We start from the raw sequence: 25,192 nt of genomic DNA, 5'->3' as shown, positions 1-25,192 counted from the left end.
CATTAATATTTATAAATGCCACTTGAATTCCATTTTTACTTTCTTCCCAGGCAGGAGCACTCGTAAGAAGATAATATTGTTGCTTTTATTTTCCTTTATTTTTCAATTCCCCTCCCCCCCTTTTTTTTGTTTTTGTTTTTGGTGGTTTTGTTTTTGTTTTTGTTTTGTGTTGTTGTTTTTGTTGTTTAGGACTATTGTAAGTTCAGAGTTGAGCTTGTTCTAAAAATGTCATATTCTATAGAGCTGTGATGTATAGTTTTGGTAGCCTGCCTATGCCCCCAGGAAGGGCCTAAGAGTTAGATCTTAGGCCTGGAAAAATGGAGATGGTGTCTATTCTCAGCTCTGCCACTGGCTAATTATGCAACCTTAGTCAGTTCATTTAACCTTGGCATGACTAGGTTTCCAGATCAAAAGCGAAAGGGATAAAAGGCTCCTTTGTGAATGCTTCCTGGTGCTTGAGGGAGAGCAAGGTATTTACTACCCATGAAGTTGCTGCCCTGTGACTTCTGGGTGTGAGTGGTTCCTGTGAGTTTTATCATACGAATGTCTCGAGTGAGTCCAGTAACACAGACGGAGGTATGGCCACTGCATTTCTTGAGTCCAGTAACACAGACGGAGGTATGGCCACTGCATTTCTTGAGTCCAGGAACACAGACGGAGGTATGGCTGCTGCATTTCTTGAGTCCAGGAACACAGACAGAGGTCTGGCCACTGCATTTCTTGCCAAGGGAGACAGCCCTCACAGTTGGTTTGACAAATCACAGCTACAGACACCCTTTGCTTTAGGCACTCAGGCTTTTATGTCACTCTTCAGCAGTTTCCTGCCAGCCACAGCAGTCGCTGCCTCCTGTACATTGGCTTGTGTATGTGATTCATGCCTGTCACAGCTTCACTTGCTGACCCCAGAGAGTGATCAATGGCACTCCAAAGAGCAGTAAACCAGTATAAAATGGTAGTGGTGCCTAGTAATGGTAATAAAATAGTTACCTAATTTAAAGACCAAAACTGTGCCTTGGAAGTCATAAATAAGAGACTGACTCAGGAACAGTTTTCAAAATATATGACCTCTCACTTTTGGAGCACTTGGACTTAATCCATATGTCAGACTTGTGCTTTTCACAGCTTCTGAGATATGTTTCTGTATGAGCTTCTACAGCATGTATGCACTGGGTGAAGAGAGACATTGCTGGGCAAAACAAGAGGGAAATGGTCACAGTGATGTTAGAAAATGGTTAAAAGCATACAGCTCTTCTATTTCAGCAGGGTTTGCTTTGTGTTCCTGGTACAGAAAGGAAAGCAGAGCTGCTCGACCTTTGTCTCAGTGGGCACCTGAACTACTTTGTGCTGCACAATCCTGCTGTCTGAAACTACCAGCAAGCAGAGGTGTTACAGACCTTCCTCAGCAGCAGAAGGCAGAGCATTACAAGACAAAGTATTTCCAGATGGACACCTCTCTGGATGGCATGGCTACTCCCAACAAAACCAGGGAAACTGCATGCACAGAGAGTTATCTTTCAGGGATTTGTTGAAACCTGGTTCAGTAGTGCAGAAGGCAGCACCTGAGAGAGCGATGCTCTCCCACGTGAGACTCCTGGCCGGATGAAATTTCCCATGCGCGCTGTTTTGCTTTTAGGCCAGCGTGGGTGTGCTACTGTTGCCTTAGCAACAGGGACAAATGCGTGCTGCAGCTGTAGCCTTCTGCTCTTTGCAGCGGGAGGAGAGCATCCCCAGTTTGCTTAAAGAAAACGCTGTGCAGCTCCCTACAAAGGGGACCCCAATGCCTGTGCCTATCAGCACACCAGTGCTCAGTCTGGGCAGAGATGCATGAGCTGCTGCTGACGCAGACATGTCTTCCCTGCTACCCTCTGCTCCAGCTCGTTTCTTCTGGCCTCCAGAGAACATCATCTGAGTCAGTCTGGCAGGAGCAGGATCAGCAGCTTCGTGCCAGCCCCCTCCATCATTTCTGGAGTCAGATGGCTCCCACTGCTCAAGGCTTTTTACTAAACTTGAATGCCTGAGGATGTCTGAGCGCTTTATGAATATCTGGAGGAAACAAACACAGCAGTCAAGGCATCCATTAATCACTTACAGGGAAGAATCTAGAAGAATGGAGTCTCAGGAAGCAGGGGGGGGAAGAACCAGCCAAGCTAATATTAATCTTGCCGCTAAAAACCCCCATAAATGTAATAATCCCATATGAGACATAAAAAGTATGGAAATTCAGTTCCTCACAGAATTTTGGTTCTGCCCTGGTTTTCGTCCTCTGTTGAACTTTGAGACTTGTAAAAACATCATGTCTGTCTATAGATAGATATATACTTATCAGTCCTTTTTCAAAGCTTCACCAACACATATGTTCTTCACCTAAGAACAAAGTATACATTTAGAGTGCAAGTACTCATGGAGCCAAAATTTTGAGACATTAAAAAGAAAGGTCCTAAAGAAGGCTACTCCTGGAGAAAAAAGTCCATTACTGAAATAGTAAAATATGTGTATTACAGCAGACGTAGAAATAGGGAAATGGAGCATTTATCCTCACTTTTAATTGACAACAGATTACTTACAGATTCGTCAGTGTTTTTTGTGCTGTCTTTACGTAGAGAGTATCACTACAGCCAGAAGCAAACGTGCTCCTGGCAAGGGCTGGTTTTCCACAGGCTTTTAGCGACAAGGAGGAATCCCTCCGATGTCCTCGCCGGGATTATTCATGCGCGCAGCGTCAGCTGACTGCCGAGAAGGGACCCGGGAAACGACAGCGCTCCCTCCGCTCCCTCCCGCCCCTGCCCCGCGGGGCCACAGCCCGGCAGGCGAGGACGGGGGGGCTTTAAGGCCCCCCCCCGGGTGTTTTATCCTTCACAAAATAAAGGGTTCGAAATCAGTGAAGCGATCAGGGAGTCGCTTAGAGAGGGGGCCCGGGAGTCGCCCTGTCAACGCTTTCCCCGCTACTTGACGCTGCACCTTCCCCTGGCAGCCCCGGCCGCCACAGAGCAGCCATTTTACCCCAACCCTGTCCCCCCGGGCGCGCGGGGAAACGCGAGCCGGAACGCCGGGCCCCGGAGCTCGCGCGGGTGTGGGATACGCGTCCTGATATTTGCTTAAAAAAAAGAAATAAAAAAAGCCAACCAAAACCAAAAAAACGAGCTTTATTGCAGCCGTTCGCGCGGGCTGCAGCAGCTCCGCCGCCAGTAGGAGGAGGAGGAGTGGGACGACGAAAGCGGAGCTGTCCGTGCGGCTGCCCCGCCCCGCACGCCCCCGCGCCAGCGGCCGCAGCCAATCAGTGGGGAGCGCGCCCCCTCCTCCCCCGCCCGCTGCGGCGCCGCTCCGAGTCCGCCGGTCCGGCCCGGCCGCGCTCCCGCCGCCGCCCCGCCATGTGGCTGCTGGTCGCCTCCGTGCTGCTCGGCGCCCTGCGCGCAGGTGAGACACCGCCGCACGCCCTCCTTCCTTCTCTCCCCGGCCCCTCTGGCTGCGGCCGCGGCAGCCGCCCCGAGTCGCCTCCCGTGCGCCCCCGGCTCCAGCGGGTCCCGGCGCAGGCGCCCCGGCGGTGTCCGCGGCGGTGTCCCTGGCGGGGCCCTGGGGGTGCGAGGCAAAGGCTGAGCCGCCCCCCTGTCCCGCGGGAAGGGCCAGGGTGGGTGGCGGTGGTGGGAGGGCTATTCCCGAGCGGCCCCCGCCCGTCCCGGTCCCGCCGCCGCTCCATCCCCCCGGCGCGGGGACTCGCGTGGCCCCTGCCAGGAGCTCCCACTGTCCCTGGTGGCAGCAGGAGCGTGCGGGACTGCGGGAGCGCAGCGGGAGCTCGCCGTGCTTTGGGACGGAGCGGGGACGCACACGCTGCCATCCAGCCCCCCGCCTTAGCGCTTCCCGCACCCTCCCCGGGCCGGGCGTGCGCTGCTTCCCGCAGAAGTTGCGGGGGAGAGGAGGGACACCGTGCGCAGAGCTCTGCTCCTCGCCTTCTTGTGCGTGAGGGCAGCTCGGCTCAGTGTGCTTTCCTGAAACAATCCAGCTGGCCGCCGGCTGCGCAGGGTCAATGGTTGACGGCGTTTCTTCATCTTAGAAAAAGTTCGCGTGCCGTCGATATGCAGTTGTGACACCGCACCATCTTAACTTCTTCTCTGCCTTGAGAAGAAATTCGGTGGGGGGACGGAGGGTTAAAAGAGTAGCGACACTTTGATCGAGCTGCAGGTGCTAGGGGCTTTTTCTTCTGTCGGTAAGCAGCACATCTAAATCTGCATGTTTAAAGTTCGTATCTGTGTTTAAAGCTCGTATGTACGTCTGGGTTCCTGAGTTAGCAGTAGTCGGGTTGAAGAGGTGATTCCCCCAGCACGGTTTGTAGTCGGTGAGAACTGCAAGCGCCCATCAAGTGACCAGACTGAGCCAGTTTTGTCAACCCTGTGCAGCATTTCCGAATTGGCAGGGCATATATCATCTGAAACAGCCCTTCTGTGTCAGCTTCACGATTGCATATTTTTCAGAAGCCCCCAAACTGCTTAGTGTAAGGCTCTGAAACTGTCGCCTTAACGTGATGCCTCTAAACTGATACTCCAGGAGAAAAGCCCGCCCAGTAGTCCGCTGCCTGCGGGATTTGGGAACTAATGCCAGAGGGTTCTGTTGGCTTCTTCTTACCACAAGAAGACTGTTGGAAGCTGGTAGTGGAAGCACCATCTGCAGCAAGCAGTGAGGTTCCCTTTAGTGCAAGAGCAGCCGCACAGACTCTTGTGCGAAAGCAGCCGCGTTCGCAGAGGGCAGAACCCGCACAGACGGGTCTGTTCCCTGCTGGAGCCTGTGCCTCATTCCCGCAGCCTTCGGCTGGGGAGCAGCTCACACCGGCACTTCTGCACTGGCTGCAGGCAAAACAGGCCAGCTCTCATGGACTGCACGCCAGCAGACCGGTGGAATCGGGAATTTACAGTTCGCTGCCGCTCTGCTCTAATACTAGGGAGAAGATTTTAATCAATTCGGTTTTATTTCCTTCAGGATGGTTGGGTTTTTATTTGCTTTGGTAAGTATTTGGAAGTATAGTCCCTTCCTTTAGTGAAAAATCAGCTTTCTCGGTGAAATGAAGCCAGTGGTGAACAAATTCTTCCTATGAAATATAAATGTATTGGCTCTAAAGGAGGAAAAAACCCCCAAACTTTTATCTTGAGGTAGTGGGAAACACATGTGAAATTTACTTCACGAAGAACTGTTTAAGCATTTAATTGTGTACACGTGGGTTTTTTAGGGCACAGATTGAGGTTTGAGTATAGTTTCCCTTTGTTCTGCTTTTGTTACTTTCATTATTTGAGGTACAGTTTAAAAATGCAACACAGTGAGTAAGCCAGAGAATAATTCTTCCTTCCTTCTTCCTTGTAAGGCACTATCATGCATAATGCAAACGGAGCCAGTTTATTATAAGCTTTTGATATTCAGTAGTAATCCAGCGACCTGTGTGAGAATAGTAAAGCAGTATTTCAAAGATGAGTGCTTTTTAAATTTGATCTCAGACTCTTGCTTTGACAAAAAGAGCTACAGCAAATAGTGACACAACTTTTATTGATTTTATTTTTTCTCCTTTCTCCCCTTCCCCTAATGAAGTTTAATCATCAAATACATATGATTAATCTGAGCTGGTTTTATACATGTGAGTAGCAGTAGTTCTCTGAGGTCCATGGAGATTCTCCAGTGTGTAAGTCTGTGCTTACAGTATTAGGGGTCATGGTCTTGTTTTACATACCTTTTCCCATATTTGGTTTTATCAGATGGATGTAGTAAATCATTTTGGATTACTAATGTCTGTGGAACTTTGGGGAGCAATTATTCTTAAGAAAGCTATTTAACTATGTTATGATTTCCCCCAAAGAAGGAAAAATATAGAAAATAAAACATTGAAAGCCTTTCATTGTTACAAATTCTCCATTTTAAATTCTGCTGTGTATACACTCGAATAATAATAATTATATAATTACACTATAATTGAAGTAAGTAATTATCTCAGTATATGGTATTGTGAGTGCACCTTCTCCATTGGAAAGGAAAAGAGAGAGAATTTGCAAGAAATGCTCTAAAGCTGTGGGAATTTGGCTCCACCTTCAGAGATAAGAAGGAACAAATGAACAAACCCTTCTTGACTAAGCTGCCCTGCTTGCCTTCTCTCAGAAGTATAAAAGTAGACTTTTTTAACCTGCATGCTCAGGAGCAGAAATTTGAACATCAATGACACAACTTGTGGTTAATACTGTGTGTATGCTTTGCAGAAACCAGGCCTTCATGCAGTATATCTGCATATGGCATTTCAGGGGAAGTGTCCAAGTAAGTGGCAACACAAAATTTTACTGCTTTTATTTTAAATTTATGATAGGTTATGATATCTATACATTAAATGGAGGTGAGAATGGCTAAGTCTGTGCAGAGAATTATAATAATGCCCTTTTTGCCTTCTGTTGTTACTCCTTTAAAGCATGGTTCTCTTTTTGTGGTTTCATGGGAGAGTTTGTTTTGTTTTCCCAAGTCACATGTTGTAATAATTTTTAATTTGTTCTCATGTGTATTAAGAAATAATTCTGAATGTGTCCATTCTCATTTTTCTTTATAGGTTCTGCAAAGTTGATACTCACTGGAACAGACGTGGTTGAAAAAAACGACTGTAATGAAACTGTCGTTTTACCTTGTTATGTGACTAATCTAAGGAAGAACAATGAAACTGTCATGTTTGTTACATGGAAAAAAGAAGGAAAGGTAATTTTTTCTTTTCATGGAGGAAGAAACGAATTTTATAGAGATGGAGACTTTTCGTCAGCAAAACTGTTCTCTCGGGCGGATTTAGCCAAGGGTGTGGCCTCTCTGGTGCTTACCACTAGACAAGCAACTGTTGGAAACTACAGTTGTGAAGTAACAGAATCAAACACAGAAGGAGAAACAAAAATGGAACTTAGGCAGAGCTCAGGTGAGTTGCCTACTATTCTTTTAGAACCTGTTGGGATGGAAAACAAGCGAAATGTTGAGGGAAGGAGAAAAATAATGACCATGTCAATGTATTCCTTTGAATTGAAAATACAAAAAATGTAGCATCCAGACCTTCTAACTTGAAAGCTAATAAGAGTTATTTTGGTTTAAGTTACAGGGGAGTGCTTCTGTGGGAAAGATCGGAATGCATTTTTTCATTCTGTAATAATGTCTGAGGATGATTTGTCTGCTACAGGAAAATCTATGCTTTCCCACATTTTCTTAGATTATACAGTTTTTGATATACTCAACGCCTCATGTTATTGCATTACGTACTGAAACAAATTCCTAATATCTTCACAATACTGAAATGTGTACGTTCATTACAGTGTCTGCAGAGATCTTTTCTTTGAAGAATTGCTTCTTGCAATCTTTTATCTTTGCTGGAAAATTACAGGTAGAACTAATAAAAATTCTGTGTAAAAGCTCTCAAACTTGATCAGAAGTTACGCAGTTTTCCAGCGAGGTTGAAAATGCAACTACTAGTTGATAATGTGTTATGATTTTCTAGGATTAAATGTCATCTTCAGAAGATGATGTTTAAAGTGATGTTAAAATTAATGAAATTCAGTCAAAGACTTTCTCATCCATTGCCCATTTGCTCCAGTACCTCAGTTGTTGAATAATGGGTTCTGCTGTACATGTGTGGTCTGTCCAATGCTCTGCAGAAGTGACAGAGCACTTTTCTGTGTGTACACTTTATACTTCTTTTGCTTCTTGCTTCTGGAGAGCTTCTCAGAAGCACCACATGTTGCTGCATCTGTGTAGGACATGCTGCCTTACCCATGCGCTCTAGAATTATCCTGGGATGTTTTTGTTATGAACTTTTTGCATTTCAAGTTAAATCTTTAGGAAGCTCAGACAGATGTCCTGCTGTGGACATTTGTGTAATTCTCAGTTGGGTCTAGTTATTCAGTTAGCCATATACACTGCAAAGTGATTGTGATCCTGAAATGGATTGAGAGGGGCACAACCACTGAAAGTGAAGATGCTACAGAATCATTTGTTTCTTAGAACACTGCAAAAACAGGAAGAGGTCTACACAGTTCCCTTCCTTCTCTTATGCGACCTTTTTTTTGCTGGTTTTGCCATTCATTGTTGAACTCTAGAAGAGGAAACAAGGCTTGAGAATGTAGTAGAATCGAGTTCCGTTTGTGAATTTTATTTTTACTGTGTTTACAATTTTTGAAATTGGTACAAAGACAACAAAGCTGGAAACTGATGTAACTTTTCTGATTTCATTTTCTAGTTGTCAGTTGCGGCGATGAAAATGCAACACCAAAGGAAGAAGGTGGTTTGTGAATAATTCATAGTTTCAAGGTCACATTAGGTTTGAGAGTATATGCTAGAAAACATAAAACTTAATCTTATGTTTAAGAGTTTAGCCGAAGGTAACACAGTTGCTTGCTCTCTCTTGCCATTCTTCTGTACAACTTTCTCTTGCTTGTTCCTCCTCAGTGTTCTAGAGAAACTCTTGAGACAATAAGGTAATAGAAGGAAGTGTAGCAACTGAGTCTTGAAAAGGGTTAGTGAATTATGGAAATCCTGTACCAGTCTTCACTCTGTCATTTCTGAGCAATGAATTCATGCTGTCACTACAAGCACGTTCCAGTTGATGCTTTTACAAAGATAGCCTTCCAAGAGCCAACCATTCTCCATCTCACTCTAGAGGATTCCTGGATTCACCGAGGAATTAGGTAGCAGAGTGAGCAAGATTTCTGTGCAAGTGCCATTGTCTTTGTGCACACTCTTTCCTGATCAGGACAGCGACTGTCAAGTTTCCACTTTTCCACTCTTATTTTCTCTTTTCTCCCTCCTTTTTCTCTTCTCTTCTTTTCTTCCTTCTCTTCCTCCCCTGTTTTCTTTCTCTTTTCCCTCTTCTCTTTACTCTTCTATTGCCTCAGTCTGGAAGTCTCTCTCATGACTTTGGAACTGACTTGCTTATATTGGCTCTCAAAATATTACTTATTGCCAGGAGTTTAGTTTGTTCCTGTGAAACACCAGAGTAAGGGAAATGTCTTACCAGGAAAATGTGCTCAGCTGTTCCTCTTATTTACATGTTGCATGTATGCCCAATATTGCAAGCATTTCTGTACAGTAGGTTCTTTTATAGTCTAAGACTGGACTATACGTGGTCGTGTGTTGCTGGCTGAAGTCCTAGCAGATACCAGGCTTTGTGGCTGCTCTTTTTCTGTTTATAATACCAGATAGTGTCATCTGGAAATGCTACAGAGGAAGTGAAGTTGGTTCTAAGTCTCTGCTTGCAGATCCTCTTTTTAATTAATTATTTTCAGTTGCATCAAACGTTATTTCTGGGATTTGGCTTATCTAGAGAATGGCAACAGTGCATGAAGCTACTGTTCAATATTAGTTGCTTTTTTGAAAACGCAAATGAAGCTGAAAGCCTTCTTTTAAACTATTCAATAAATTAACTTTGTTTTGGTGTTTAGGAAGTTGGCAGATATTCTTCCTGTTTCTTTGCCTTCAGTCTATTTTGCATTTGTCTTGTATTTCTGTTGCATCCACCAGTATCATCTTCTGCAACTCTTGAGGGAGATGGGGAGGGAGGGGAAGGAGGGGAATTTAAGAACTAAAATCCTGTCCTCAGGATACTCACTTGGCATTGAAAGTTATAAAGTATTGCTACTTAAGTCCACGCTTCTGGAGCTACAGATACAGCTTTTGTATATGGAGAGAAAGTGCAATGAATATGCATCTTAATGAAAATTAGAAATTTCTTTGGAAGCCAATGTGCAGGCAGAGGAATGGTGGCAAGTGTAATGTAAGAAATGGAGACTTGGGATTCACTGAGTGAGTCTAAATGAAGATATGAGCAGAGATGCAAGAATTAACTACATTTTCTAGTTCAGTGGAGATATTTTCAGAATTTTATGTTGGAAGGTGGCTTACAGGGTCTTACAGCACGACTGACTGAACAGCCTAAGGCATCCAAAATGCAGGGGGGAAAAAAGACTAAATGGATGATGTTGGGAAGACCTAAAATTAACAAAGCAGTGTTTCACTCTCACTTAGGTGAGCTCCTGTACTCTTTACCACACACCTGGATTTCTTCTGGAGTTACAGCAGTTGAAAATAGAATAGAATAGCTGAGGAAGTATCAAATCAGATTTCTCATATCTTCTCTGCTTAGCCTAAGTACACTGTTTTTCTGATCTGCAGTGCTGTTTGTAGTTCTACAAGCTCACTATCTTGTAGTACCAGAAATTAACACCAACATATCAGTGGAGGGTAAGACCTCCAGTTTGGAAAATGTTAAGGTAACTGGAAATACTGAAAAAGTAGGTTGTCACACACAAGATCAGGGAGAACACAGATAGAGGTCATAGCTTTCTTAGCCTATTATAACTCTTAATGCTAACTTACATATAATACTGAGCAATCTAGGGCATAACCTGAAAGGAACAATAAATGCAAAGCTAATAACCTCAGTTTTTGTTCTCTTCCTACTGTTTTTCTTTGTTTGTTCTCTAGGATCATGGTTCCTCCTAGTGGAAAGGGCTATCATCATATCATTGCTGTGCATAGTTATTATTTTGTGTGCGGCTCAGCTCACTGTTATTGGTAAGTGTCAGCTCTTCAATTCTTTGCAGTTATTGATTTGTCCTGAAATCCCTTGCATGTATACAGGCATCTGTGCAAAATGAAAGATGGTGCTCACATCTGAAAAATGGGGGTAGAATCAATGCAGATAATACTCAGGGAGGTGGTGTGTGTTTACCCCTAAGTGGTCTGGGCCACGCTGCTCATTTCCTTGGAGGCAAATAGGGGTTACTTTCTGGGGTCTGTGTTTAGAACTCATCTGCATCTGAGGCTGTTTTTGCTGCCAGGACTGTATCATTTGCAAAACGATGTGCTCTTTTGCAGGTATGTAATTTTTGTGGGGTGTAATTGGTAATGGGTACTGTCGTTCGTTACAACAAGGAAACTCTTCTTCACAGTTGGTACACCGTGATTTTATTGTAAAATTAGAAACAAAAATGTTTCATTTTATGGTCATAAAATCAATGTTAGAGAAGGGTGGTTCTGTCTTCTTAATGTAAAATTGTTCATTAGTCTCTTAGCACTGACTGAGTTATGATTTAACACCAACATCTGTGATTTTGTTAAATGTTTTTAGAGGCAATACAATCATTCACCAGTGTCAGACATCCTTGGGTGCTCTTTATGCAGTGGTGTCCAACTGCTGTGCAATGTAGAGTGTGCTTTGTTCTGGCCTTTCAGATGGATCCCTGTGGTGCAGTTTGTTACATCAATCTTTGAGGTTTTTCAGGCTTTCTCAATTTGTAGACTTCTAAAAATTAAAAAAAAACCACCTCAGTTCTGCTAAGAGTCAAGTCCATGAGAAATGGAAAAAAATCGCACTCAGAGTGATTTGTAATAATCAGATATGTATCCAACCATCTATATGTCATTTCCTTTATTTTCATGAACTTCTGGAAGTGCTATGTGACTCTTCAAAGATTCATCCATGGTCAGAGGTTGAAAACTAATACAGTTTTTTAAAAATTATTTTTTTTCCATAGTGTTGGATTAATTTTTGTTTATGGCTTAGGAGTCTCTGGTATGTTCAGGAATTGTCATTACCTTGTGTTCAGAGCAGAACTTCAACATTTTTAGGAAAGCAATAGTTTCATGGAGAAGTGCTGTCGTTTTATAGGAGTAATTTGAGTGTGCTTGGATGTTTCTGCACCTGGGCAATTTATTGAAAGGTCTTTGACCTCTGTGGGGAAAAGAGTTTTGCTACCTCTAACTTAATTGTTGGCATTTTTTGGTTTGTTTAGGAGGGGTTTTTTTCCTTTAATTTGTACCCTTTTGGGAAACCTGTGAATCCATCAATGCTACTGTATACCTTTAAATAGCTTGTTAAATTGGGCATGATTTTTCTGTGTAACACTTGGGAATATATGGGGTTTGTGGGTTGTGGGGGTTGTGTTGATTTGTTTGAGGTGGGTTTTTTTGGGGGTTTTGTTTACAGGATTGGCTTTTAGGATTTAAGTTCCTTTGGGGACAGAGGTGATATGTCTGAGCTCATACAGAGTCATGAGGAAGAGAATGAAACCTGGAATTTGTGAATTCCTATCTGACATTCCACCTGAGTAACAAATTCACTGTAACATCTAAACGTCAGTAGTGCACCTACCTCAGTTAACTTTGGGACATGGCACAGGTTACTTTAACATATCACCTGAATTGTATGGAAGGAGAAATTTAAGAATTTGACCAGAACACCACTGCCAGGTTTCATTTTTCTGAGTAAGCTGTATTAACCATATCCAGGAATGAAAGCAGATAAAATCTTGGGAATGTACATAGTTTTAATTTTTAGGAGTTTGAGTTTCTTTGCTTAGGAACAGTTCTGATTGTTTTCCTCTCTGTCTCCCTTTTTTTTGTCTTTAAGCATTAAAATATGATATTGAATCTCAGAAGAAAGTGTGCATTATAGTAGCAGTTGTCATCTTAGCAGTTGTAGCTGGTGTAGGCACTGCTCTTTTCGTCCAAGGTAAGTGATGAAAATTGCTTTCTTAATTTAAGGGAAAAACAGCACTAAAGGATCTATTCCATGCTGTAGGATGGAAGTTAGCACGACCTATTAATTGCCATCTACTTATTTTAAATTAAAAAAAAATTATACATACTACAACAGAAACAATGTTGGGGTTGTAAGGCCCTGAAGTGATCATAGGAAGATACAGTCTCTGAATTTATTTATGTTTTCTATCCTACTGCCTTGGGTGAATATTAGGGACTAGAGTGACTTCTCATGGTTCAGTGGGATTTTTTCTGAACCCTGGAAGCTTGATGATGCTAATGATTTATGTTTCTTGCTTTGTGCTTTATTCCAATTAATGACATCTGTTTTACTAATTTCCATATAAATTTTTGTAGATGGCTACACTGCACTGAATCAAGCTGGTCTTGGCCTAATTGTAGTCCCTGCTGTGATTTTGGTACCACTACAGTACTTCATGTTTGGAATTGGTGAGTGTTTATTTATTCCTTAACATATGGATGGAAAAAATTGAGCTCTCCCCCCCATAACCTACAGAATATTTTCAGTTTTACAAATAGGTGCTACAATAGCATCCTGCATTCCTGACATTTCTCTTATCTCAAAATAAAATGTTCAGCCTGTTTGTTTGGCTGAGTTGTCTACTTGAAGAATGAGATTTAGGGTAGCACATTTGAGTGATTTCTGCTCTTCCTTCCTGGGTTTAGGAATTGAGTTGAATAACTAGCTCTCAGAATGTGTGTTTAATTTTTTTTTTACTTGTGGTTTATTTATCGTTTTATTTATATGTACATAATTTTTAGGTGTGTGTATACCTACAAGAGCCCTGCCTTACAGTGACTTTTGAGTTTTGTTATGACATTGACTGGCTGAGCTTAGAATTTAAGAGAATCTGCTTTCTAACTTTATGTGAATTATCTACCTTTTGTGTCTCTGTAGTTAAACTTGAAAAACTATAGTTTTGTTTGTCTTTTTTTTTTTTTCCCAGTTTTTGACAGTCTACCTCATACAACACTGGCTCTGATAGGTTTGAAAATTCTTGGTTATATAATTGCAGTGGTTGGTTTTGCACTGTGTGTCCCAGGTAAGCAATTTGTTTTCTATTGAAGTGGTTCTTTAATTTTGTTTACAGCTCATGTTCTTTATTTCTAACCCTAAAAAAATGTGAAAATGGCTACCCTACATGGAATGTTAGCAAGTAACTTTTGTAAATGTAGTTTAGGACTACTGTGTTAATGCTCTTTTATCTGGTGAAAGAAGAATAGCCCAAAGGCAGTATTACATATATCAGTTTCATGACTGCATTCTAGAAGCAGTTGCTTTATGAAAAATGAAATCTAATTGTTTTAATTTTGCACGTTAGGGCCTTAAAAGTCAGTGTTGATTTTAGGTGACTGTTATTGTTATTCTTACTGAGGTTTAGGGTATTTAGAAACTAGAGTCATAATAATTTTCTCATGTTCAGTGAGTAAATCAGAAATTCTTTGTTAATCTCTGCTTGTATTCAACTGAGTCCATGAATATTTCAGTGAATACCATTGAAACACATTAAGAAGGTAAATGTAGAGACACTAAAACTTGGAAGTGTTCTTGGATTATTTTAAGTCTGGTTCTGGTTGGCATTCTGTTTCACCATTGAAAAACAGTCACTGTGGTAAAGGGACTAACTAAACACCACACACAGTGATATCCCTTATTCGTACCTCTGACCCTCCCTTTGCCCCCTCCCTGCCTTCCCCTGCACCCACCAGAGAACCCTACAGCAGAGAAAAGGGTGAATTTAGGACTAGGCATCCTTGGCAGTATATTTAGTAGTAGAATATACACATACTCATGTTCCTTGTAGGTGCTTTATGCTCCTGATTTATTGTTTCTTAGAGACATTCTTCATTTTAGTAATTTATTTGGTTGGGGATTTAAGACCTGTTTTTCCTTGAAATGCTTTTTAAAGGTTTGTGTAATCTGAGTGGAATGATAGACCTTTCAGTGAGGTTATGATTTGAGTTTTATGCTTACTGTTTAGTATTTACAGAGGTATTTTTAAGGGGCACCTAATAAGTGTTTTAAGATGTAATAGTAAAATAAACTGATAGGAGATTTCTGGTAAAGCATTAATGCTCTAGAGTAACACAAAATGGAGGATGTTTTTATTACTCTCTCAATGAAAAGCCTCTCTGTTTTTTCAGGGTGGTCTCTTCCCAGGTCATACATGGTTGATGTTACCTGTCTCTCTGGAAGTTTAGCTCAATGACCCTTAAGGGGCATCAGTAGAAATTGCTCATCCTGGCTTGAGCTTGCAGATAGTTGCAATGACTTTTAAGTCCCTGGAAAGGAGGATCAGAGAGATCAAGGAGTTTTAGTAGTGAAGTATGATTAGGTTTTAATAGCCTCTCCCTGTTCTGGTATCCCTGTAAACATGGAGCATTTCTGTTATCTGTGGTTGATTTGCCTCAGAACTACCCACAGATTCTGCACCTTTCTTCCCTTTTTTAATCCTGTTTTTTTCAATAGCAGTATTGTATTCTGTAATCTGATGTGATTACAGTTCAAAACAATTGGCATTGAAGATGTAAAGTTTAAAATTAAAGTACAGTTAGAAAGAATGTTGTCAATTGCAGTGAATGTCAGTAGAACACCTAAACTAATAGAATAGTACACTTAAGTAGAATAAATCAGTAAATGCCTCTGTTTCACCAAAGAATGTATACCAAAAAAAAAAGATGCAGTAGTAGTTCCTGGATAGCTTTGAAAGAGAAATTAATCACATCTGGTTTTATCAGGCTTACTTATTTTAATAATGAGTTATATCTGAAAATAAAAGTTTGTGCTTTTACTTGTGTCAGATGATACAGTTGCTTTTATTGTGTTTTAAACAGCCTGTCCTCCATTACATGCGTCTGTTCTGATTGCTGGCTTAGCTATTATGGCTACTGCAAGTTTGCTCAGTCTGGTTTACGTGTTTATTATGGGTAAGTAGCACCTAATATTCTGCTTTTTTTTTTTAAATAGATGTTTTTTATTTGAGCATAAGGTGTGATTTCATAATTACATAGTTTTAAAAATGACTGAAGAGTTGTCTGTATGTGTTGGCTCTGTTTCATAGAGCCTGTAGGGAATCTTGAGTAAAGAAATCTGCAGTTGATCATAAACTGTTTTGAGATAACACAGCCAGGTTTCTTAAGTAAGATTGTTTCAGTTGTAGGAGGGTTGCTGTTTATGTTCTGCATTTACACAGTTGGGTTGCTGAAGCTTAGAATGTAGACAGCAAAAGGATATCAAGGATATCATGGAGTGGGTTTGGGATGGTGATGATGAGCTTATCAAAATATGGTTTTAAAGAAGCAAAATCTGCCTACTGGTTTGCACTGGTTATTGGTGGGTTAAAGTAAGACCAATTTCAATGCACACCTTTCATTTTTAGTGAATGGTGGGTTTACTTACGCTTAATTTTAAAAACCAAGAGAAAAGAATAGCAAGGCTTTGTTTCAGAAACTGGCCTGGTCTGTTCATCAGATCTCAAAAAGATGAGAGATTTAAAGATCTGCTAAATAAGCAACAACCACAGCAATGCTGTGTGGTTGGAATGCTGGCACAACACAGCATAACATTATGTGGACTCCACAGCTTGGGTGGGAAAGCAGAGGGACATTATTTGTGTCAAGCTGTGCATGAAGGCTCTTCAAGCAGCTTGTTAGCTTGGACACAGAACTCTGCAGTTGAGGATACATTGCTTCCTTCCCCAGTCTGCACTGAACCCTGCAGGCTTCCAGGTTTAGTGCGTGCACACCATATGTGGGCATGGCCAGAAATAATGGACACTGAGACAGGGAAGATTTCCAGTAAAGAAGAAATTAAGGCAGCATGCCTAATATTTGATATCCAAGATAGATGAAGATGAGTCACAAATGTGACAGAGCTGAAGCAAGCCTTTTAATAACAACAATAAAAGTATTTTTTTTTAATTGACTTTGGTCTACTTCTATATGACTTAAGTACTGTGTGCTGTTATAGGTCTGCATAAATGTTGTATTTGTGGTTTGATTATGCTGGCTGAAGAAGTCAAATGTGACTGGGGCTAGACTAGCACACCAAAATAAGCACAGTGAATAGTGTGTAGTGTAATTCATTTTTAGAGCTGAGTGCATGAGTGAGACAATTTGCAGACTGTGTGTGATAAGATTATTCAGTTCGTAAACAGAGGAGTGCTTAGAGGCTTTAAGAATTTGCAGGTCATCAATTTAAGTCATTTTGGATAGGGGAAGCTTCAATTTTGTATGTTGCTACTCTGTTGCAAGATTTATCAGTAGATAATACTGTTTCCCAGATAACAAGTAACAGGATGAGAGGAAATGGCTTCAAGTTGCAGCAGCACAGGTTTAGATTGAATATTAGGAAAAATTTCTTCTCTGAAGGGGTGGTCAAGCATTGGAACAGGCTGCCCAGGGGCATGGTGAAATCACTGTTAATGGAAGTGTTCAAAAACTGCCTAGTTGTGGCACTTGGGGACATGGTTTAGTGGTGAAGGTAGCAGTGTTTAGGTGAATGGTGGGGCTTGATGTTCTTGGAGGTCTTTTCCAACCTTAACAAGTCTATGATTCTTTGTTTTTATTTGGTTGATCGTGACATTTATTCATCTGCCTGGTCACTTTTTTGTAATTATTTTAGGTTCCAGAATGAAAGATCATCCTCGTCCAGGGGTAAGCTTAAAATTAATAAATTTGGGGTGACTAGATGGCTCAGGGGATTGTAGTGAGATACTGAACCTTTCTTCACTAGTTCGAATTCAGACCAGGTTGGTAGCAAGCAAAAGTTCTGGCTGTGTAACAGATGTCTAATGTTGAGTGAGTTGGTCTTCATTGTCCTTATCGAGTGTGTCTGTAGTACTGTAATTGCCACCCTTACCTGGTGGCTACTCTGACTGTTGTGCCCAAATGGAGTTTCCATTGCTGTCACTAAAAGGTGGTGGATGTCAAGGGCATTCTTTTACAATGCACTCTTTCATCTATATTTATAAAGACCTCCTGCTCACCTTCTTGAAAAGCTTTTTCATTAAGGTGAGTGCAAAACATCCAGGTGGCTTGTAAGAAAGACTTAGGAGTTTTTTTCTGTTGTCTTGTACATCAAAACTGTGATATTCTCTTTTAATTCCTGGCTATGTGGATGGTATAGCCTTGACCTTTTTTCTGGTTTCCCTATGACGCCCCTTAATTTGAAGAGACCTTTTGAAAACAGAGTTCTGTCTTTAGGTAACACAGAACAAATCAAAAAACACCTTGGATTTTTAAAGAAGGTTTTTCAGATGGCTGGTTTGAATTCTAGAGTAATAATTTCCAAAACAGTAATTTTCATAAACTTGGGCAGTGCTTTCAAGTGACTCATGAATGTGAACTGCCTGATTTCTGGCATTTTTGCACAAGGAAGTAAAGAGACACAACTGTAAAATACCAGTAAAATTTCCTTGTAGCACAGGAACATCTCTTTGGTGGCAGCCATTATTTGAGGCACCTTTCCAGGTCTCCAGTCTACAGCCTGAGACCCAGCTGTTAGAGAAAGATGGTTTCCAAAAATGGGAAACGAGAACTGACTGCAGTTAGGACAAGAGATTTTTAATTTTTTATTTCCTTTACTTTTTCTCATCCATTGTCATTTTAAGGAGTAGTATTTCAGAGGATTGGTCTCACTTATGGAAGGAATATAAATGCACAGAGATTAAAAAAAAAAGAAGAAAAAGAAGTTCAGAAAGGTAATTATGTTATAAAAATGAGCTGAGAAATTTAATTAAAGATATCCTTCATTCAACATGCAGTCTTGTCTGTATCTAACATCCTTATGTTTACTTGTAGAATGGAAATAAACAGAGCAAGAGGAGATTTTTTTCCTTAACTTAATTTTGGTTGTAAATAAACTTTGAAATAGAAACCAGCATGCAAAATAGCATCCTTTGATGAGGACTCTGTCCTCTTTGTGAGCTGTTCTCCTTACAAGGTGGTTTTACATTGCAGCAAGGATTTGAGAAATAAACAAAAAGTGACAGTAAGGTAGTAGTGAACATCGTGTTACTCTCTGAATTGGAGACAGGAATGAAAGTGAAAGAAATTTTGAAATCTTAGAGGTCTCTTGGAACTCTAAGCCATTAAAAATATGTTTTTTGTAGCTGCTGTTAGTGCAGGATTAGATACAAAGGAATTCGGGTGACATAATTTGTGTCCGTGAAGTACAGGCCTCACGGAAAGACTTAGTGGAAACTGAAGTGTGTTAATATGTTGCTTGTTTCCACCCTGGGCTGTTCAGCCAATATTACTGTGCTTTGAGGCAGTAAATAGGTGTGAAGGAATTCTGAAAATATACTTTGATTCTGTGTCATCTAAAGACTATGGAAAATTTAATATTGGTGAAGGGCTTCATTTTGACACTGGAGCAAACTTACAAAATGATTGAGATTTTCTTGAGTCAGAGGTGGGAAAAACTGTGTGTTTTGAAATCTGCCATCTTAACCAAGTACTGATATTTTTTTTTAGCACTTCTGTAATTGCGTGTGTTGTTTCTAATGATTGTCTTCCAGACTAAATGCACAACTGTCGTGTATTTATTTTTGAGGAGATTCCACTTGATTGCTTGGCTACTAATTTTTTTTTCTTTTTAGTCCTGCTGCTTTGTTACTAACCATTGATCAAATGGCACAAATAATCAGTCAGATGCTGGAGCTTAAAAGTAGTATCTGCATGCCTTCTGCTGCCACCTAGGGGTATTTCATCTGAGCCAACATTCACAGTGGGGGGAAAACAACCTGGAGAATGCAAATTGATCTAAATTTTTTTCAGAACTCTAGTCAGCAATTTGATTAACGTTAAGCTTTCTTCGTTTTTTTAGAATCACTACTTACTGTATATGTCAATTAGAGTAATTTAACTGTGGCGAGCCAAAAATAAACATGAAGGCTTTTTATACATATATATATTTTTAAATGTTTTGCAGAAAGCTGTAGAAGAACCACTAAATGGTAGGTGATATTCAAGGCTTATCTTCTAATTAAGGGATTAATGTTGGAAAAAGGTTGAACAATAATTGTAGTTCCCAGTAGAAGAGCACTGAAATGGCAGATCAATATGTCAATGTATGTGGCTCTGTGAGTCACAAGAGTTTGATCTCTCAAGGAAGTTATGGCAGATCCAGGCTCCCTGCTTTATGCTACTTTCCTTGCTAGCCAGTGGCATTGTTTGACTGTTGTAGGACAAATCTAATATTTTAGGATATTTTATCCACCCTCTCTGCTTTGCAAAATGTCCAGCTTTTAAGAGAAAAAGGACAGGTCTTGATATTAATTCCTCAAAACCATTTGTTTAGGTGAAATACTTCCAATTATAGTAAAATCTATCCTTGCCACTCTATTTTTCCCATATTTCTTTGGGTTGGGGAAACTCTGGCATGGTTTGGGGAAACTCTGCTAGCACTTAAGGTGAGGGAAATTTACAGTGAGAAGGGGATGACTCTAAAATTCTATTTGTCTTTTTTTTTTTCTTTGCTATTATAATCACTAATTGGCATGCTGAGTAGTAGCAAGTTCTAACCTGAATTTTAGAATTAATCTGAATGTTAATTATTAAGCATTTCTTGCTGAACTGTTACTAATCCATTTGCTTGGCTTTTAAAGATGCAAAAGGAGTGATGTTAGAATGATGGTAAGTCCAAATATATCTCAAGATATATATATTTAATTGAACGTGTATTTGAGGATATTTACAGTTACCCAGTGCTAATATGATGAAACTTGGAGGGCAGTTTCGGGGCAGGTGCTGTTCTTAATTCAAATTATATTTAATTGAAAAGAAGGGGAATTTGTATTCTATATCACACACAGGGGAGGAATGTGTGCTCCTAAACAGTGAAGAGAATGAGTCAGTGAGAGAACTATTCAATAGGCTGTTTCTGATCAAATGCAGAAAGTAAAATACCTTTCTGCTTCCTTTATGCTCACACAGTAGTATTCAAGATGCATGGACTGTTTCCTTGGTGGTGGGTTGTTCTATATGAGTTTTTTGGAGTTTTATTGCTGGATTTTTTTATATAACTGAGCTTTCACTATGCTTTTAATTTGTGATCGCCCATGGAAATTCACAAGAAAGTGGTTTAAAAGTAACTTTCTGTCCCTCTCCCCCTCTTTAGGTGCTACTTTATTTCTCTTGGTTTCATTAGATTGCTTGTATTCCAATCAAATTTCACTGAATTTATTATTTTTTCAGATTGCTCTCATTGAAGAGCTTCAATTTTAGGTTAGATGCTAACATTTGAAAATCAAAATGGTTTGGTTGATCACTTTCTATTCAGAAACTGTACTTCCTTTTCATGGGAATAGGATAAAGGAGCACTTGTTGGTGCTATTGGTATTTATGTTTCTTCCTGGAAACTGAACAAGCTTGTGATGAGGTATCACTAGACCCTTAGCCTGGTACTCCTGCATTAAATGACAACCCCTTGCTACTCAGGATAAAGACTAAGGCTACTCAAATCTGTTGGTTCACTTGAAATAGTTTTATATCATGCCACTTCTAGGAGGCGTGAATTTACAATGTGAGAGTAAGTGAGATCCTAGTTAGCCCTAATTGGAAAAAGGTGTGTGAGTTGGTTTTAAAACAAGACTTCCTTACAAATACTATGTGCTGTTTATGTTACTATATGTAACATATAACTTTATGTTACTATACTGTTTATGTTACTTGCAACTACTACATGGTTCATCCAAGTATCCAATATAATTATTTTCTAAACCAGCAGGAATACAAGCACTTCTACAGTACCAAAGACAACTGCATTGGTGTCTCCTAAATGCATACCAGTTAGTAGAATCTGAATTAGGAGGAATGGAAGGTAGATCTTACTCCAGAAGTGGCTACTGCTTGTTCTTCACAGAGTGGTTTGAGATCAGGAAACAAATAGATATTTGTCAGATTATTGCATTCAAAAGAGACCAGAAGGGAGGTAAGGATGGGTCCACTGCAGTTACCACATACTGCTGAAAGACAAGGTAGAGTTTGGCTTGGAGATTCAATTTTAAATAAGTTGACTGTTTCTTCTTGGGTCTCCTTTAAGCTTAATGAAAACCCACCTCCTCTTCTAGTGCTGAGGTAGAGCTTCCAAAGCCCGCAAATTGCCACTTACCCATTTCATTTTTCCTTTCAGGGTAAGGCTAGAAATCTGTCTGCTTTTTCTGCCTAGAAAGAGGGCTCCTAAAAATTAACAGAAGGTTTTACAGATGGAAGGCAAGTGCTCTGACTCACAAGCTGGAGGCAGTAACCTTTGGAACTCTACCTGCTTTGTACCCTTCCCCTGAAAGTTCACACACACACCAAAGGGGGCTTGAGTCAGATGCTTGAAGCACACTAGCTTACAAAATAGCATGTGAAAGTAAACTGGCATTAGGAGTAAAGACAGGGTGAGTCAGACAGCTGAGTCTGGGAGCCACTTCAACTTATTCCAGTTCATAAGTGAGAGAGGTCTCCAAGGCAGTGTCCACTTTTCTGTAGTGGAGAGCCTGAAACATCACTTGCTGTTACTAACACCCTTTTCCATTATTTGACCGCTAAACGTGCTTTCAAAGTTTGAAATGAAAGAAGAAGTGATTTATTTCTTTTTTTTTTTAAGCTGTAACTTGGGTTGCTTTTCTTCCCAAACAACCTTTTGTCTTTTCTTTTAAATTCCCAGAACTGCAGAGTTATGTGATGCGTGAACAAAATGTACACCGTTGTTGATACACCGTGGCCTTGAAGATGCACTACTCAACGAGAAGAAATTCAGGAAACTGGTTGTTTTGCATGTGTGGCAAAAGTGCTTTTGATATAAATGACGTAATTTTACAGTCACAGCAGCTGTAGCAAGGAACATGTGTGTTTGCCCACATGTGATCTTTATTTTCTTTTGTTATGGTATATATGGGATGGTTGAGGGTGAGAATATAGAAAGCACTGTTTGCCCACTACAGGGTCTCCCTGCAGTAATCCTTAGTGGTATTATTTTCAAAAACTATCATTAGTCACTGCTTTGATAATGGGCCTGCTCAGCCCAGAGGTTGCAATACCATTTAGACTATTGTTTTCTTTATTTGTGTGCATGGGCAAAGTATGGTCTATGTGTGTGATACAAGCAGGAAGTAGAGATTGTAAAAATACATCTTTTCTGACATTCAGCAAAACTTGTATAAGAAAAAGTAAAAACTTTTACACAAAGTTGCATAAGTACAAAGTTTACTCCCAGTTCTCCTGAAGTCATTAACAGAGTTCTAATTCCACAAAACATCATTCCTCTCTCTGGACAGTAGCCATGTATGCTGTGGTGGCCGGTATTTTTGTCCAGTGAGGGAGCTCTCCGTGCCTCCTCTGTATTCCTGGATGAGAAACTGCTCAGCTGTTGGAGCCTAATTCAGCACTGGAATTACGGAGCACAGCAGTTAGTAATTTTCATGCTGAATGTGGTTCTTGTGTGTGTGTTCATGTTGTGCAGTGTTTGGTACTGGAAGCAATTTCAGGTTTTCTTAACTCAGTGAATTTGTAAAAGTCGTGGATGCTTCATAAAAATAGGAGTCGTCCTATTTAGTGTATTTTTGGCAGAGTTTTAAACTCTTGTTTTCTTGAATGGAAAAAAGGAGCTATATAATTTTTCACCGAAGTTTATGTTGCTACCATTATATCACAAATACATAAAATACAAAGTAAGTAGGAGGAGCTGATGAGAAATGAGGAAGCTCAGTTTCTGTATATATATATGTGGTACAGTTAAAAATCAGTTTTCTAGGACTTGCACATTCCATGGGATTTTACCACATTTTACAGCTGTTATGAGAGTTGTTCCAATATACTTGGTTTCTCTTGGACTTTATGTATACTTTGTAGAAATCTTGACACTGTCTGCTGTTTGTACTAAGGTATTGTATTTCAAAGATACACATGGTTTTCTCCTAACAATTTAAAACTTCGTTTGGAAAGCTGTTGCCAAGCAGTAACGTAATAAAATCCACGTTTTTAAAGATTCTGAGTAATTTGGCACTTCTCAGAGTTGAATGTTACAAAGTAAGGTTCCATATCCATATTGTGGGTGCATGTTGCAGAGATTTGGGTCTCTGCATGTTGAGCTCCAAGTCTTGATGCTCTTGGCATCAGGAATTCAACAAAACAAAATTGAGATAGCTGATTTTACAAGAGGTGCTGTTGTAAACAACCCTCTTGCTAAGGCTGCAGGATTGAACCATTTAAAGCAACCTATGGTCCAGCCCTCACAAGGATCAGTGGAACTGGGCACAGAGAAGAGAATCATTCATGTGATAAAACATGGAAGAAGCATGTATGGCTTACACTCACTGTCATACTTTGTCAGTGGGAGTGTTCATGTAAGATTTGAGCTCTTACCTATGAATCTTTCGATGCAGGTTTTTCCATAATGTCAGTGATCTCTAGCTAAAGATGGGAGATGATTCTCCGTTAACAATTCAGTGTAAGAATTTATCTGATTAGTACTGTGCAGTGCTCCCTATTTATAACTAGTGATTCCCTCTGGCAAGTTGAAAGTCTAGCAGCTGAGGAATTAAAAAACCAAATCAACTGGAATTCTGTTGAGGTATTCTGCCTTATAAAAACTGTTATGTACAATAGCTTTATGTTAACTTCTGTAAAGCAAACTGCAGCAGAACCCGTTTGTGTCACCATGGGATCAGGCTGAGCTCAAAACCTGAGGAGCTCAGTGTCCATGTAGGAGCTGCAGAATCAGTTGCCCCAGAAATGGGAGAAACCCACTGTCCTGTTGTGTCAAGGGCTGGATTTCTTGTAGGTACAAACTTAAAAGCAAGAGTTTAAAAAGTCATTGATGCATCCAGCCCTTTTCCACCAGTAATTTAAGACCAAAGTTGTTCATAACTGTGTGCTTTCATTTGTGTGTGTACATGTGTGTATATATAAACATACAGACATTTGAATTATCTATAGATCTATAGTCTTTACCCAAGAAAATGTTTTTATTTATTAAACAAGAAATGATTTTGTAAATATCGTGCTAATATACTTAAAAAATAAAGTAATTTTAAGTTGTTTTTGCGGGAGATTTTCTTGTTGCTAGCACATTGCACTTCTGTAGCTGCTTCCATAAATTCACAGTCATAGCTGCTCTTCTCCCTGTATGACTTAGTGGATATACAGGAATGTTCTCAGTGTTACAGAGGCTGCTGCAGATGGTTTTGGCTGGGTTTCTCCTTCAGAAGGTCATCTGGTTGGAGAAGCAAGTGTGTAGATTGCCCTGTAATAACTTCAATGGCGCTGACTGACATCACCCATCAGATGTTGTCACTGGAGTATGCTGTGGGAGGAAATATGAGCTGAGGACTAACAAGCTCCTGGTGTAACTTGAAAAGCGCAGCAGAGCACCGCGTATTTCTAGTCAGTCTTTGTAGCGCTGGAGTGGTGTTTCCGTGAGAAGAGGATTTCTTGTGTTACTGCTAAAGCACTACTGCATAAATTCTGGATTTTCTGAAGTTACATTTGATGTTTGACAGTGGAGAAAAGACAGAAGGCCACAAGAGCTGACCGGTAGCATTTCCACTCGCATCTCCTCTTCGGTGGAGCTGAGCTGATGGGAACAGTTGAACTTATTAGCAATTCCCTGCTTGTTCAAGGTGATTTGAACCGTGGCTGTTGAACTTAAAAGATC

The 25,192-nt window shown here is 40.5% G+C and overlaps 1 protein-coding gene across 12 annotated transcripts; it reads left to right on the top strand.

Annotated features, from left to right (window-relative positions):
• The first annotated feature begins 3,320 nt into the window (after positions 1 to 3,320).
• On the top strand, positions 3,321 to 24,578 carry CD47 (CD47 molecule). Of its 12 annotated transcripts, none has more exons than XR_003528530.1 (12): positions 3,321 to 3,414; positions 6,566 to 6,916; positions 8,225 to 8,269; positions 10,468 to 10,557; positions 12,395 to 12,496; positions 12,883 to 12,975; positions 13,494 to 13,589; positions 15,382 to 15,474; positions 17,171 to 17,202; positions 19,376 to 19,505; positions 20,157 to 20,184; positions 22,205 to 24,578. XR_003528530.1 is itself a non-coding variant. In XM_027648653.1 (12 exons), the coding sequence occupies exons 1-11, from the start codon at positions 3,369 to 3,371 to the stop codon at positions 20,180 to 20,182; spliced, it is 999 nt and encodes a 332-aa protein (XP_027504454.1). In that variant the 5' UTR covers positions 3,321 to 3,368; the 3' UTR covers positions 20,183 to 20,184; positions 22,205 to 24,578. The 12 variants fall into 12 exon arrangements, 10 of the variants coding, with proteins under 10 accessions (XP_027504454.1, XP_027504462.1, XP_027504453.1 ...); XM_027648653.1 differs by having other exon boundaries at positions 19,481 to 19,505; XR_003528531.1 differs by lacking the exon at positions 20,157 to 20,184.
• The last annotated feature ends 614 nt before the right edge of the window (positions 24,579 to 25,192 follow it).

The sequence above is a fragment of the Corapipo altera genome, unplaced genomic scaffold, assembly GCF_003945725.1.
Source record: "Corapipo altera isolate COAL_440 unplaced genomic scaffold, ASM394572v1 58, whole genome shotgun sequence".
Taxonomy (NCBI): Eukaryota; Metazoa; Chordata; class Aves; order Passeriformes; family Pipridae; genus Corapipo; species Corapipo altera.
This window is presented reverse-complemented; position numbering and strand designations above follow the sequence as displayed.